This window comes from Myotis lucifugus, unplaced genomic scaffold, assembly GCF_000147115.1.
Source record: "Myotis lucifugus unplaced genomic scaffold, Myoluc2.0 scaffold_162, whole genome shotgun sequence".
NCBI classification, from domain to species: Eukaryota; Metazoa; Chordata; class Mammalia; order Chiroptera; family Vespertilionidae; genus Myotis; species Myotis lucifugus.
In genome coordinates, this window is record NW_005871210.1 from 983,574 (window position 1) to 1,000,535 (window position 16,962).

At 45.3% G+C, this 16,962-nt stretch overlaps 1 protein-coding gene across 1 annotated transcript in view; it reads left to right on the forward strand.

Annotated features, from left to right (window-relative positions):
• Positions 1-16,962, forward strand: part of SUFU (SUFU negative regulator of hedgehog signaling) — a gene marked incomplete at its 5' end in the record, with an annotated part of 88,046 nt that overhangs the window by 36,375 nt on the left and 34,709 nt on the right. The window contains one exon of the mRNA XM_006095938.3: positions 16,053-16,195. Within this exon, the coding sequence (XP_006096000.1) occupies positions 16,053-16,195 (143 nt within the window). The remainder of the gene's footprint in view (positions 1-16,052; positions 16,196-16,962) is intronic.

Sequence of the window (16,962 nt, forward strand, 5' to 3'; positions counted from 1 at the left end):
GAAGAATGGATGTCATACATTAATAATGGTTATATCTGAAAAATGGGACTGGTGTGAAAAAGTTTTATTTTTTACTTTATACACTTGTTTATTGTTTGAATTTCTTATAATAAGCCTGTTCTACTTTGTAATTTGAATAATTATATAACTGAAAATGAAAAATAAACATTATCTAAATCCCACCCCTAAGACAGCCACTGTTAACATTTGGTTACCATCTTTCTAGAAATGTCTCTGTGCATAACATAATTAGACAATTTTACTAACTTAATACTGTTCATGTTAGCATGCTTTCTTCACCCAGCATCATGTCATGGAAATCTTTCTAGTTAGGGAAATAGAGATCAATAGCCATGTTTGTGCCCAGCTGGCATGGCTCAGTGGTTGAGCATCCACCCATGAACCAGGAGGTCACGGTTTGATTCCCTGTCAGGGCACATACCTGGATTTCGGGCTTAGTCCCCAGAAGGGGGCATGCAGGAGGCAGCCCATCAATGATCCTCTCTCATCATTGACATTTCTATCTCTCTCTCTCTCCCTCTCCCTTCCTCTCTGAAATCAATAACAATATATTGAAAAAAGAAAAGGAAAATAGCCATGTTTGTAATGGTGGTGAGGCATTGTATTGTATGATGGTGAAAGGGAAATGCACTGTTTTCCCTACTACTTTACTCTCTTGTGTGACCAGAGGTGTGGATTTTTTCATACCTAACAATTCTCCAATTCTTGACAGACACCAAGTGGGTGTCCTACCATTCAATTCAGTTGTGGTACTATCTGCCTGGAGTTAACTTCGGATCCCACAAGACTGTCCCCACTTCAGGCTCAAATTGCAAGTCCCAAGTTGTCACCTGTACTTCTGACCAACCAACTACAAATGGAAGTTCTCCTCGGGTTTGACAGTTTGTTAGAACAGCTCACGGAATTCAGGAAAAGAGTTTACTTACTAGATTTCTGGTTTATTATAAAAGGATGCAACTCAGGAACAACCAGATGGAAGAGGTGCATAGGGTCGGTTGGGCATGTGAGAAGGGGTGTGGAGCCTCCATGTCTCCTACAGGTGTGCCACCCTCCCAGCACCCCCTTGTGTTCACTAACTCGGAAGCTCTCTGAACCTCCTGCTTTAGGGATCCTCATGGTGGCTTCATTACATAGGCATGATTTATTATTAACTCAATCTCAAGCCCCTCTCCCCTCCCTTCTAAGCTATGATTAGAATCCCAATTTCTAATCATAGCTCAGTCTTCTGGTGACCAGCCCCCGTCCTGAAGCTATCCAGGAGCCCACCAGGAGTTGCCTCGAAAGATGCCTCTATCATCCAGGAAATTCAAAGGGATTTAGGAGCTCTATGTCAGGATCCAGGGTCAAAGACCAAGAACAAAAAATGTTCCTAGCACCTTTATTGCTTAGGAAATTACAAGGGTTTGGGGAGCTCTGGCCAGAAGCTGAGGTTAAAGTCCCAAATACATATTTCTTTCTTTCTTGTTTTTAAAAATAAATTTAAATTCTTTATTGTTAAAATATTAAATATGTCTCCTTTTTCTCCCATTGACCTCTCCCGGGCCGCTCCCACCCCTCAGCACATGCCCTCAACCCACTACTGACTGTGTCCATGGGTTATGCTTATATGCATACATACAAGTCCTTTGGTTGATCTCTTACTCCCCTGCCCCCCGCCTTCTCTCTGAGGTTGGACGGTCTGTTCGATGCTTCTGTGTCTCTGGATCTATTTTTGTTCATCAGTTTATGTTGTTCATTATATTCTACAAATGAGTGAGATCATGTGATATTTATCTTTCTCCAACTGGCTTATTTCGCTTAGCATAATGCTCTCCAGTTCCATCCATGCTGTTGCAAATGGTAAGAGTTCCTTCTTTTTTACAGCAGCATAGTATTCCATTGTGTAGATGTACCACAGTTTTCTAATCCACTCATCTGCTGATGGGCACTTAGGCTGTTTCCAAATCTTAGCTATTGTAAATTGTGCTGCTCTGAACATAGGGATGCATATATCCTTTCTGATTGGTGTTTCTGATTTCTTGGGATATATTCCTACAAATGGGATTACTGGGTCAAATGGGACTTCCATTTTTAATTTTTTAAGGAAACTCCATACTGTTTTTCACAGTGGCTGCACCGGTCTACATTCTCACCAGCAGTGCACGAGGGCTCCTTTTTCTCCACATCCTCGCCAGCACTTGTCGTTTGTGGATTTGTTGATGGTAGCCATTCTGACAGGTGTGAGATGGTACCTCATTGTTGTTTTGATTTGCATCTCTTGGATGATTAGTGACTTTGAGCATGTTTTCATATGTCTCTTGGCCTTCTGTATGTCCTCTTTCGAAAAGTGTCTATTTAGGTCCTTTGCCCATTTTTTTTATTGGATTGTTTATCTTCCTTTTGTTAAGTTGTATGAGTTCCCTATACATTTTGGAGATTAAACCCTTATCTGAGATAACATTGGCAAATATGTTCTCCCATGCAGTGGCTCTCTTACTGTTTTGTTGATGGTTTCTTTTGCTGTGCAGAAACTTTTTTTTTTTTTAAATATATTTCATTGATTTTTCACAGAGAGGAAGGGAGAGAGATAGAGAGAGTTAGAAACATCGATGAGAGAGAAACATCGACCAGCTGCCTCTTGCACATCCCCCACCCGGGATGTGCCCGCAACCCAGGTACATGCCCTTGACCGGAATCGAACCCGGGACCTTTCAGTCCGCAGGCTGATGCTCTATCCACTGAGCCAAACCGGTTTCGGCTGTGCAGAAACTTTTTATTTTGATGTAGTCCCGTTTATTTATTTTCTCTTTAGTTTCCATTGCCCTAGGAGCTGTATCGGTAAAGATATTGCTACAACATTATGTCTGATATTTTGCTGCCTGTGGATTCCTCTAAGATTTTTATGGTTTCCCATCTTACATTTAAATCCTTTATCCATTTTGAGTTTATTTTTGTGTATGGTGTAAATTTGTGTTCTAGTTTCATTTTTTTGCATGTATCTGTCCAGTTTCCCCAACACCATTTATTGAAGAGACTGTCTCGACTCTTGTATGCCTCCTTTGTCAAATATTAATTGAGCATAATGGCTTGTGTCGATTTCTGGGTTCTCTCTTCTGTTCCATTGGTCTATATGTCTGTTCTTGTGCCAGGATCAGGCAGTTTTGAGAACAGTGGCTTTGTAATATAGCTTGATATCTGGTATTATGGTCCCTCCAACTTTGTTCTTCTTTCTCGGGATTGCTGTGGCTATTCGGGGTCTTTTTTTTATTCCATATGTATTTTTGGAGAGTTTGTTCTAGGTCTATGAAATATGCTGTTGGTATTTTAATGGGGATTGCATTGAATCTATATTGCTTTGGGTAGTATGGACATTTCAATGATATTGATTCTACTAATCAATGAACACGGTATATTCTTCCACCAAATACATATTTCTTGTATCAGTATAGTAGATTGTAAGATAACAGACCTCCCCCCCCCCCCCCAGGATAAACAGACCCTTCTTGATGAACTTTCAGGTAGTTTCCAGTTTTCCCCACTTTAAACAACTCTAAGGACTGTTCACATATGTACATGTTGACAACTGTGTTCCGTTATCTCAGAATAAATTTCTAACGTGGGATTGCTGGGTCATAAGGTCTGCACATTTTGCAGTTTGATATATATGTGCAGTATTCTCCGTGAAGGGGATTGCAGAGGCAGCCCTTGGTCACGATAGCCACAGCGCTGTCACCTGTATTTGTGGCCAGTTGCAGCCCAGGCACTGAGGAAACACTGTGTAGTCTCTGGAGTCCACAAAATGAGTCACAGGAGTCATCCATCTTTCGGTAGATGTAAGGCTGGCTTTACTCCAGTATTAAGGAAGTTCTTTGGGACTGGAGGGCTATAAGCTAAGTGGACTCCATGGTTCTCAGAAAGCCCAGTTAAATGTACTTCCAAGCTTACCCTCACAAGTCAGTCCCTACTCCATCCCTCTAAGCAGGAAGAAAAATGTCCTGGCAAGGAGTCTGGCCTAAGCACCAAAATGTTATTACTCATAATTCACTGCTGTTTCTTCTCATAACAGATCCCCCAGATTTGGTTATTGCTAAACCCCTTCCTGCATCTGATCTGATAGGAACTTTGGAAGTGCATGGGCAGACACATAGACAGCTGGGCGTCTGCTCTTTACACATGTACTCAGAAGTGTCTGCTTCATGTTCCATCTCCCAACACAACAGCCCCTCCTGGATGCAACATTCTATGAGGGACATTGACAACTCAGAGCATATCCAGAGAAGAGTGGCTTTCAGATTGGCAGAAGTTCTTTAAACCGTGGTCTGGAAGGAATAGCTTTAGAACGGAGGAAACTGGAAACATTTTAGTCAAGAAGAAAAGACTTTGGGATGAGGTGTGAGGAGTGGTGAATATGACGCACAACAGGTGTTTTAAAAACATTTGAGGTCTTGCCATATGGAAGAGGGATTTGACTTTTTCTTTGTGGCCCAGAGGAGAGAACTAGAAAGCTGTTAACTGTTCTTTGGGATGTGGAAGCACTTCTTCACATGGATAATCCTCAGGAGACAGTGTACTCACTGTCTCTGAAGTTGGGCTAGTAAATCTGGGCAACTGCTGGCCCAGGCCTTTGTGGAGGGCTTTCAGTGATGGGTATGGGGTTGGTGATCGAGCAGCTCAGCCCACTGAACCCAGAGGCCACCTAATACAGGCTGATTTTTCTTCTACTCCAGTGTGTTGACAACCACTTCTGCTGGGCTCCTGTCTGGCCAGCAAACCGCCTGCTTCCTTCCCCTTCTTGCTTTCTGTCCCAGGCTCCTCCAGGTCTGACTCAGCTAGGTGATCTTCGACAGTATACCTGTAAATACTGTAGCTGTGTTTCTTGATGTAAATTAAGGCAGGAGGGGGTGTGTGGTGTGGTGTTGGTTTCCTAAGCCAAAAATTAGAATCCTGGCTCCCTGCAGAAGCTATCTGCTCCGCCACTGTGGATGGACTTTGTGTGTCTTACCTGCCACTGTGCCCTTCCGCCTTCCTTCTTTCCTGTAAAACGTGGCCGTGCTTTCCAGTGGTAGAATCTTTCAAATAAGTAACAGTTGCTTAACTTGTATAGTACTTTCAGCACACAAGATAATTTTTATGTATTTTAATTCTTTTTTAAAAAATATATATTTTTATTTATTTTAGAGAGGAAGGGAGAGGGAGAGAGAGATAGAAACATCAATGAGAGAGACTCATTGATTGGCTGCCTCCTGCATGCCCCCTACTGGGGACCAAGCCCCAAACCCGGGCATGTGCCCTGACCAGGAATCGAACCATGCATAACCTCCTGGTTCATTATTCGACGTTCAACCACTGAGCCACACTGGCTGGGTTACATATTTTAATTATTTTATTTGATCCTAAAACTACCCTGCAAGGTAGACAGTAGCATCATCACATCATCATGTGTTGATACACAGAAAAACAGATGCAGAGAAGTTAAGCGACTTGTTTAAAGTCATAAAGCAAAGGAAAATGCATCAGAGAATAAAGCAAAGAGAAGTGCCATTACATGAACTCTTCACTTGAGGATCTGTTTTTACCTTGGACTTGAGGGTAAACACAATATGTATATTTGGAGTGACTATTTGGGAAGTTGGGGTAGTGGTTATAGATGATTCAGGATTGTCCATGAGTTGATGCTTATTGAAGGCAAGTGATGGGTATATGGGAGTTCATTGTATTATTGTCTCTACTTTGGTTTAAAATTCACCAATAACAAGTTATTGTTTTTGTTTGCTTATTTCTGAAGCCTAAAATTCAGATTTGGAGCCCAAAAAAATTTTTTTTAAATGTGCTTTGGAGAAGTTTGAAGTACAGGGCTGTATGGTTGCTGGCCAAGGCCTAGCGGATTAAGTGAAAACGAATTTTTTGAACCAGGTTCTCCAGTGCTCATGTCCCTCATACCATGTGCTTTCCTTCCTCCTCAGACTCTTTCAGTATGGCTGGGAAGAAAGATTGAGATTTCTTGGTTTGGTTTGATCAATTCATCCAGTTTTCTCTACGCCAGACTGGATCTGGTGACTCAGCAGTGGCTTCTTCTAGAGAATGCTGGGACGAAGCCCTCAGCGCCACACCAGGCCTGCCATTCAGTGGTCCCCGTTCCACTTTTGGTTTTGTTTGAACTTGCAGTCTGGATGAAGATAGGCATGTTTTCTGTAGTGAGGACAGCACTTGAGCTAAGAATTTCTTGTTTTGTCTACTTAACTCCTCACCTGGCTCCAGGAAGTTTCTCTCTTCATAATAATTGGAAACCAAATGCTTTATGTACACAGGGCCAGGGCAGGACCAGGTTCTTCTCCTGAAAAGTTCAAAGCCACATCCTGGCCTCCTCATCCACTCCCTTGAAGGAAAAACAAATTGCCAAGAACAAAACTCTCTCCACTCCCCAAACAAATACAAAACAACAACAAAGCAAAAAAGTTTATCCCCGGGCAGTGTGTCCCTCCTGACTCCCAGACTTCTGTGGGGCAAGATGGCCTTCCTTTTTGGAATTGAGGCAGAATGAGGGCCATGCTAAAGTTCTTTGACTTGGGAATGTTCAGAGATACAAATGCAGCTTTGCTCCACAGCAAAAGTGCATCAGCTCTGCCCCCCACGCCCAGAAGAAGAGCAGGGCAGTGCAGTATCTTCACCGGGCCTGTCCGGTGTTGGTCTGTAGATGTGTTTACCATTTTGATTTCAGATTTTAGATGTTGTCAGGGCAGTTAACCCTGAGCTGCAAAGCAGTAAACATGCGCAAAGTGCTCATAAGAAACTATGTGCCGTGCACAGAAATAGGACTAAGAAACAAAGGCTGCCAGGGAGCGAGGGGATTGTTTTTATGTAACTGACCATAAACACCAAGAGAGGAGGAAAAATAAAGAAATGGAAAAAGTTTGAAGTCTGTGGCAAGAGGACCAGCGTCATTAGTCTAGTTAATTTAGGAGCCTCCACCTCCCCTGCAGTATGTCTTAGAGATCTTTTCATGTCGATATGTAGAGATTTATTCTTTTAGCTGCTGCCTATGATTTTGTAGCATGGATAAGCCATAATTTAACCCTTCTTCTAGTGATGCACATTTAGGTGGTTTCCATTTTTCCACTATTGCCAACAGCGCACAGATGCTGAGAGCATCCTTGCTCATTCCTTCCTGCGAATGTGTTTTGCTCTAGAGTGGACACTAAGTAGAATGATCAGGTCAAAGGGAATGCCTTTTATGCTAATAGAGTCTGCCATGCGGCCCTCCAAAGTGACTGTGCTAGTTTACATGTGTCTGGCAACTACATGGATTTTCATTGTGGATTTAACTAGTCTCTTCAGGAAAAAGATGAAAGGAGTAGAAGCATATGCTTGATTTTAAAGCTTCAAAGGATCTCCTGACATTTGGGGCCAGAGAGGGTGGTGGTGAAATGTGTAAGGGAACTGCAAGTTTAAAACCTCAGTCACTTGGGCTTTAAGAACAAAGGGGCTTGGGATCTGACCTGAGTGTGGGTGGTAGCCCTCTGTGCCCTCTGTGCCGGCCATGGCGAGTGAGAGCAGCCAGGGCAAGGAGGGCAGGTTTTGCCCAGTTACAAGCCTCGGGCAAAAGACTCTTGTTCCCCATACTGACAGGTGTCTAAACAGATGGAGCTGTTTTAAAAGAAAAGTGAAAGCACCTGCCAGCTTAGTGCAAAAGGGTCTCTTGAAATGGTGAGCAAGGACCTGTTTCCTTACAGAAGGGCATGGAACAGCCCTGGCTGGTGTTCTCAGTGGTTAGAGCCCGAGCACTGAAGGGTCGCGGGCACATACCTGGATTGCAGGTTCATTCCCTGCCCTGGTCAGGGTGCATGCAGGAGGCAACCAAACGATGTGCCTCTCTCACATTGATGTCTCTCTCTCTCTCTCTCTCTCCCCCTTCCTCCCTCCCCCTCCCCCTCCCCTCCCCCTCCCCCTCCCCTTCTCCTTCCCCTTTCCCCTTTCCCCTTTCCTTCCATTCTCTCTGAAAATCAATAGGGAAAAAACATCCTCAGGTGAAGATTAACAACAACAAAAAAACTTTTAAAAAGGGCATGGCACATAGTGGATGAACTAGGATTTGTCTGGTGACAGCTGCAAACTGCAGTGGGCAAACCTGCTGAGCTCTGTTTGCAGTTGAGGTCCTCACCCACACCTCCGCAAGAGGCCTGTGTGTGCAGACACCAGGCGAGTGTGTGGGATTCACAGTCTGCTCCTGGGGAAGCCACACCGTTGCCGGTAGTGGGCCCGTCCTGAAAGGTCTGCAGCCCCAGAGACTCGCTCCTGGGTGAGGGTCTCCCAGGCTCCAGCAGCCCACAGCCTCCTACCTCCCTGCTGTCACCCTGTGTCAGTTGAGTTTCCCTGCTTAAAAAAGGGATTTTTCTTACACTTCACTCTTTGCCTTTATGATTGTGCCTTTGAGGGAGGGGATGGAGGCTGGAGAGCCAGAGGTTTTGAGAAAATACATAGGGAAACAATTTTGAGTCTCCTCTGACTGGCTTTCTGATCCTTGGCGATTCCTTTGATTCTAGGCAAAACCTAGAAGGAATATCCTTTATGTTTCCTTTCAGTTTTGTAAGAAGAAGCATGTCTCTTCTTGCTCTTTTTATGTAGTCAAGTGTGCAGCACATCCACTTCCCAAACAGTGTCTTGCAACCACATTTAGCCAAATTAATATCAGACAGAATTAATTAAGGGAAACTCTCTAACTAAACATTCAAATTAACTTTTCAAATCACAGAACTGCATTTAGAACTTTAAAAAGGTGGGAGGGGGGTTAGTTCTTGCTTCACCGCTTGACCAGTTGGAAAAAACTTTACAATTGCCCACCATCCAGCTATGAAGAACTTTGCCTACTGGCCACAAAAGCTTATAACACGTACAGAGAATCTGTTTCTCTTCCTCTCCCATACATGATTGGTTGTTTTATTGTTATTTTTTTCTTTCTTAGGAGGAGTTAGATTTGAAGCCCTGCAGTGGGGCTGTTGTGCACATATGCTCCTAGGATCTCCTTCTCTATGAGGATCTTGTCTGCTGTGCATGTGTGTGGAGAGGAGCAGGGGTGTCAAATTCCATTGGTTTGTACCGAGTGAAGCCTCTGAGCTCCAGAGCATCCCGCTCCTATCCTCTCCTTGCAGGGCTCAAATGTTAAAGGGGCATCACCCAGGACAGAATTTATTTTTTGCTCTCATGTGATGTGCATATATCATTGCTCTCAACTGCTATCAGAGTTTATAGGGTAGGCCTTGCCTCACCACTGCTGCGAGGCTCTGAACTGAGCTCTTAGGTGTGGCTTGGGGATGGGATGGGGAGTCGGGGTGGGTAGGCAGGGAAGTGCTCACTCACAGCTTTATTTGGAGCCCTGGAGGGAGGAGAGTCTGTGTTAATAGGAAAAAATGCGTGCTCTTCCCCAGTGAGAAGAGAGTCTGTGGCCTTCCTTTGGGTGCTGTCAGGTGGAGATAGAAGCCTGGAGGCGGCTCTGGGTCTTAGGGTGCTAGGACAGTAAGGGTAGTGCCTAGGATCACCTCCTCCCAATGAGGGTAGTATCTCATGCTTGTGTTAAGGACTTCAGAACTGTAATCTGTGGCAGTGACATTAGGCTGTCCTATAGCTATGACCTCCTCATTTTTGGAAATATAATGAAAAATAGGTAAATTAGTCATACACATCCTCACTCCCTTCCCCCCTTGGCTTAGAGCCAGGATAAAGCCCTGGGTTTTAGAAATTATAATAGGATTATGTGAGGGACCCAGTGGGGACAGTGGTCAGACTAAGAGGCTCCAGTTAGGCGCATCTGAGCTGGGCAGAGGCCATCAGGACTGACTTTGAAGTTTACCTCCTCCACGGCCTCAGCCAGAGCTGGTTCATTTAGCAAAACCTCCGTTGTCTCCTCCTCTCATGGGGGGTCATAGGCTGCCCGGGCCTGTCAGACTTGTGTTTCTGCTCCCATAAACATGTTTTAGTTTGTGGGCCTTCAGTTGACTGTAAGGGGTTATCTTCCAATCTCAGAGGAATCCTTCTCAGGGCCCAGCTCCGCCGAGCAGCCCACAGTGGCTGCAGCAGCAGCATGGACCTTCTCAGGAAGGAGGGTGGGCGTAGGCAGTTGCCAGATTCTCCCATGTGTGCTGCTTCGCCCTGGAACTTCTTGGAGACCTTCCCTACCAGCAGTCTGTGTTGCTGAGGGTGACTCGGGCACATCTGGCATTTTAGAGAAGCACTGCTAAGCCCTCCTAGGAACCAGCTCTGTCATCACATAGGACGCTTGGGCCCTGGTTGTGAAAGTCATTTGTGAGGACCAAGAAGGCAAGAAAGATGGAGACTGTTTCTCAGGAGACTGATGGCTGTCCTGGTGTTCAGAAGTTTGACCTCAACGTTGACAGACTCCAGACTGCCAGCCTAGTTTGGCCACCTCCTGTCTTCCTGGCCTTTCCGCAACACCTCTGCAGACCAGCCACTTATTTGACACCTGACACAGTTCGGCAGGATTTCCGGACCCTGCCCTCTGTCCTCAGAAAGCATGTAACAGCACAGAACACTCAAAAGGGCTTTTGACTCCCAGGCTCCCAGCTTCAGCCATGAGAAACCCGCTCTTCTGGGCTTCAAAAGACAACATTAACCTGTTCTCCTCTGACCAACATGTTGATTTTGACCACTGGGATGGGACGTGGGGGGTGGGGGTGGGGGATTGCTTTTTGCTTTGTGAGCTGTTGTGTAGAACATCACTAGTTTCACACAGAAAGGAGACAGTCATTCTCCAGGGTTGGGATGAATTAAGAACTCTTGGAGAATATATTTGTTTCTCAGTATTTCAAAGGCAGCACTAATTATTTTGCAAACAATAGCTGTTTTCTTCTGCAACCCATTTCCCTAGATTTTGCTAACTTATTATATCTGGCACAGTCCAGCTTCAAACCACCATGACTAAAGCTGGATGTTTGGGAGTTGGGGGTAGGGTCAATTTGAGGGGCCAGTTAGAATCTGCACACCCACACCCCCGTCACCCAACTTTTTAAAGAGTTCGTGCCAGGGAGTTGTTTGTTAATGGGGATAGAAACATAGAGTAACAAAACCTTTCTGTCAATGAAGCAAGGGCAGAACTGTACCTGGAAGTTTCTGGACCCTTTTTGCCACCCTAAGGTGGTAGTTCCCCTCTGGTGAATTTGCCAAACAGGCAGCAGCTGAGGGAGGTTTCTCATGGTACTTGGGCCGGAGCTCAGAGGAAGAGGGAGATGGCCTGCCTTCGGATCCCAGAGAGCCCCTCTGCTGCGTGGTGTGGGGAGGGGTCCCAGAGATTTGCATCCTAATTTCTTGGTTAGGGTACTCAGGCAGCCCGAGAGGAAGGGAGGGGGAGGAGCTCTCTAACCACTGGACGGAACAGCTGGGCCTCTGACTGAGGCCGCATTAGCATTTGAAAACCCTCTCAAGGGGGCTGAGAGCTTCCTGGGGTGAGCGCTGGGGCCTGAGTGCTGAGACCCACCGTGGCTCCACACAGAATGGGGCTGAGCATCCAGAAATAAAGACCAGAGCAGACTCAAGAATGAGCCCTTTGTGGCTTTGTCCCAAGCTTGAAAACTGTGACCAAGGCTCTTTCATTGTTAAGAAAGGCTGTTTCTTGGCCACAGCAGAGCTAATACAGCTAGTTCTCCCATCAGGCAGGGCTAGGGAAGAAAACCCTGTCCCCGGCTAGAAGGTTGTTCCCCTCCTGCTCTGTAAACCTTTCTGTGTGTGGTTATGCTTTCTCCTCACCTGCCCTCCTTTAACTCACTAGTACATTTTGCCAGAGCTTGATCACACACGCCAGGGAGGTGTGTTGGTCCTAGAACAGCAACTGGGTCTGTTTCCCTTCCCTGCTTTACAGCCTCCTCTCCCAGCTGCCTAACTTGCACTCCTTCCCAAATTAAGTGTACCGTTTAGTCATTCTTCATTTAAATAGTTTAGGTTTGGACAACATTTATTTTTATTTTTTAAAAAAATGTATTTTATTGATTTTTTACAGAGAGCGGGGAGAGGGGTAGAAAATTAGAAACATCAATGAGAGAGAAACATCGATCAGCTGCCTCCTGCACATTCCGTACTGGGGATGTGCCCACAACCAAGGTACATGCCCTCGACCGGAATCGAACCTGGGACCCTTCAGTCCGCAGGCCAACGCTCTATCCGCTGAGCCAAACTGGTTAGGGCAACATTTATAAATGTCGATTCTGGTTCATAAAAGGTCATGGCTTCAAACCTTTCCAGTCCTTTCCCTATTTCCAGTCTAAGAACCTTTCAGGTTTGGGGTATATTTCTACAGACCAGAAGTCAGCTAGACCAGAAGCATTGGAGGGAACTGGCCCAGCTTTCTTTTCTTTCTTTTTTTTTTTGGCCCAGCTTTCTTAAATCAGGAGTGATGGTGCCACCTACTGGCAATTGTTGTTAGCGACAGGCTCTGTGGCTGGTCCTGCTTCCTGGTAAAGGAACGGGACCTGGGTGGGAGTAGCTGCGCTGTATTCCAGGACAGGAGTAGAGTCATACATGCAGCAGTGGAGAGCACTCCAAGTGGGCGCACTATTTCCTGCTTACAGATGAGGGAACAGGCTTAGAAGTTGCCCAGGGTCACAACTAGTAAGGGGCAGAGGCAAATAGCAACAGGGCTTTCCCAACTGCAAAATTAACCATGATGCCATGATTTGCCAAAGCCAGCAGGAGATTTAGATGGTAACTGGACAAGGCATTCAGTAACATGAATAGTGAGGACTCTCTTTCCTCTTCAGAGCTCTGACTCAGCCCTGCTGTTTTTGTCAGTTTGATATGACTCACTCTTTAATTCTTAACAGCTCTTTAATCCTTGATCATTTCAGTTTTAACAAGGTTAGGTAAGCAACAGTATCTGTTAGAGATTTAAAATATTTTATTTTCATTCAGTCATTTTGAAGTCATCTACTTTACAGTGAGCAACACTGATTTTCCCTATTTAGTGTTGTGATAGGAGATTTCTATTTAAAGTAAGTTTGTTTAGGTTTTTAAAGTGAGTCAATTTTACGGGGTGGGGAGACAGGTAGGTAATAGTACAGGTGGTATGCAGATATATGTTAAAAATCCTGACAGTGTTACGGATGACTCAGAACAGTGGTTCTCAACCTTCCTAATGCCGCGACCCTTTAATACAATTCCTCATGTTGTGGTGACCCCCAACCATAAAATTATTTTCGTTGCTACTTCATAACTGTAATTTTGCTACTGTTATGAATTGTCATGTAAATATCTGATATGCAGGATGTATTTTCATTGTTACAAATTGAACATAATTAAAGTGTAGTGATTAATCACAAAAACAATATGTAATTATATATGTGTTTTCCGATGGTCTTAGGCGACCCCTGTGAAAGGGTCATTTGACCCCCAAAGGGGTCGCGACCCACAGGTTGAGAACCGCTGACTCAGAAGTTTGGGAAATGTTTCACTGTGCTCTATCGTCACTGACTTGCCCCATGACCTTGGGCAGTCTCGAGGGTCCTTTCTTCATTTGTAGAAAATGAAAACGTTGGACTGTGATCGTTCGGGTCACATAGAGCTATAATGTGTGTGATGTCTGGGCATTATGAGTGAGGCCTCTCCCAGGCTGGGCTGCTTACCCTGAGGAGGTGGTGACAAGGAATCCAGGGCCTTGGCCTGGCTTCACACACTTTGCCTCTCCCCCAGGTTCTTTCCTTTTGCCTTCTTTCTTTCTTCTTAACATCTTTATTGAGATATAATTCACATACCATGTTATTCATTGTTGTGAAACCATCACCACAATGAACCCTAGAACATTTGCATCACCCCCAAAAGTAAACTCATACCAGTCACTCCCCATCCCCCCCTAGCAACCACTAATCTATCTGTGTATGTAGATGTGCCTGTTCTGGAGATTCCATGTAAATGGCATCATATATGGCCTTTGGGGACTGGCTTCTTTCAGTTAGTGTAATGTTTCTAAGGTTCATGAAGTACAGTGTTGAATAGAAGTGGTAAGAGTGGGAATCTTTGTCTTGTTCCTGATCTTAGAGGGAAATAATTCAGTCTTTCACCATCAAGTATGATGTTAGCTGTAGGTTTTTTTGTAGATGCCCTTTAACAGATTGAGGAAGTTCCCATCTATTCCTAGTTTGAGTGTTTTTATCATGAAAGAGTATTGGATTTTGCTGAATGCTTTTTCTGTGTCTACTGAGATGATTATGTGTTTTTTTAAACCTTTAGTCTGTTGACATACTATATCAATATTACATTTATTTTCTTATGTTACTTCTACACCAACCTTATATTTTTGGGTTAAATCTCACTTGGTCGTTGTATATAACCCTTTCGTATGTTGCTGTGTCCAGTTTGCCTGTATTTTCTTGAGGACTTTGTGTCTCAAGTCTTGAGGACTATGCATCAGGGCTATTGATTTATGGCTTTCTTTGCTTGTGGTGCTTTTGTCTGATTTTGGTATCAGGGTAAATTAATTCTATGATTGGCCTCATAGAATTAATTGTGAAGTGTTACTATTAATTCTTCTCTGAATGTTTGGTAGAATTTACCAGTGAAGCCATCTGGACCTGAACCCTTTAATTGTGGAGGAAGCTTTTAATTACTAATTCAGTCTGTTTACTTGTGACATTGTTTCTAACTTGTAGATACTTATAGACATGCACTTCTGTAAAGGAGAGGAAATCTGGGAAGAGTGAGTCCAGAAAGAGGGGTTTGTAGTTGGCTCTGCCTGGAGCCAGGCCCTCTCTCCCCTTTATTATTTCATGTCTCTTAGAGGAAGAAGTCTTTCTTCTCCCCCCTGAATGAATGTTTTTGAGGTTAGGACCAATAACCCAAGCCTGTCTCTTAGAAAAAGTGGTGTACACTTCACCTGACACAGGAGGGAGTATTTAGACCAAGACAAATGAGAGCAGATGTGCTCTCAGGCCTTCAGGCTGGTGTGTGTGTGTGTGTGTGTGTGTGTGTCTGTCTGTCTGTGTTTTCTGCCTTGCTTCAAATATTGATAAAAAGTGAAAGGACCTCAGCTGTTGAGACCCCTAGATTATATGTGATAGACCACGGTGAACTGCCATACAGCCATTTAAAGAATAAGGTAGCTTTCTCTGTGCTGATGTGAAATGATTCCAAGGTATATGTAACGTACAAAATGGTGCTGCATATGTCTTAGAAGAAACAAGATAGAGAGAACCTATAGATGCATACAGGCTGGTAAATGCAGAGTTCCTTTGAAGGGCACCCAAGATAAAAGTCAGGGGTAGTGGAGACTTCATACCGCGTAGGTGGTTTTTCCCTTGTGGTTATGCTGCCTTAAACTTTTTTGAGTAATGGATTTGTGTGCAGTTCAGTGGTAAGGCTATGAGGTGGCTGTGTTTGCACATGTTTCTGTTGGGCAGCCTGGGCACAATATCTATGTCCTCATGGAAACAGCCCCCGGCCCCCAAGTCTATGTCTCTGCCACGGTGTGTGGGGCACAATTCAGACTTTTGTTGGTCTCCAGTGCACCTCCCTGAGGAACTGTTCCCTAAATCTGTCTTCCTGGGGAAAACTGCTGACAGATCTCAAAGGCCCTGCAAAGTGAGGTGTTCTCTTTTGAGCAGTTTCAGCAGCACATAAACCCTGTTCTGTTTGTCCAAGGTGAAAGGCTTTCACTGCCCTCCAGTCTCCCTATTAAGGTGGCCCCACAATAAAACACTTTATTCTTTCTTGGTAGGTCCAATCATGACTGCCCCCCGACCCCACCCCAAGAAGTGAAGGTGCTGGGGAAGTGGAGCAGATGCCAGAATTCTGGCTTTGGACTTGCAGGCCAAGTGAGCATGCACACTAGCAGCCTGTCCTTTCTGTGGAAGGCTGGCCGAACCGGCCAGTAGGAGTGCATTGGCTTGAGGGAGACATTCAGACTCTGCTCTCACCTGTGTGGATGCTTCCCCTCCTTCACAGGGACTACCTTGGAAGCCTGGGGGGGCCTTCCAGCCTGGGCTTCTCAGATCCCAGGCTGAGTTCTGGGCCTGGATGCAGGGCCTCAAACACCGAGGATTCTCCTGTCTCTCCCACAGAGAACACCTTCTGCAGTGGGGATCACGTGTCTTGGCACAGCCCTTTGGATAACAGCGAGTCAAGAATTCAGCACATGCTGCTGACAGAGGACCCGCAGATGCAACCTGTGCAGACACCCTTTGGGGTAGTTACCTTCCTCCAGGTGAGGCACAGGTTGGACATGGGCGCGAGCCTTCCCTGTGGGAAAAGTCCTGGGAGGGCAGGAGGGCTTGGGTGGAGAGAGTGAAAGGAACGGGAGATTTCCTTGTTCTTTCCCCATTTTCTCCTCCATCTGTTTATCAGGTCGATTCAGAGGGTCTGATTTAACCTGCTGAGAGGGGAGAAGGGGGAAAGGGAAGGGGTCATTTGGGTAGGAGAGGCTGGTTGTAGCAGAGGCGGGTAACGGGGAGGGTATTTCTGTGAACTGGCCAGGCAGCCACAGGCACAGTAACTCCCAGCAGGAATGCAGCTTTGGTGGATGCATCCCCCCAGCTGCAGAGGGCTCTGTGATCGTGATCCTGATGGGTCTGCGTGAAGATTCAGTTGTTTCTCTTGAGATTGACCAAAGGCTTAGCCGAAGGGAGCTCTTCTGCCATCTGCTGGGCCCTTTGGTTGTTGTTTCGAGCTTGAAGAGTTTCAAAATCTCCTATTACATTCCCCATGATCCTAGATTGGGCAGAACCTCCACTACTTCTAGGGACATCCTGAGTTGGCAGGGCCCTGATTTCTCTGCAGTCAAGGACTTGACTTTGTGTCACCAGATGCCCGGCCTATCACAGCAGGGCAAGAATCAGCCATCAGTGCCACATCTGTGGACCCATCCATATCCTGGCCAGGCAACTATTTCCTCCTGAGGGAACCATCCCATTTTGGATGCACTAGCCTCTGAGCACAGATGCTGCCTGTAGTCCCATCACTTGAAGTGACACT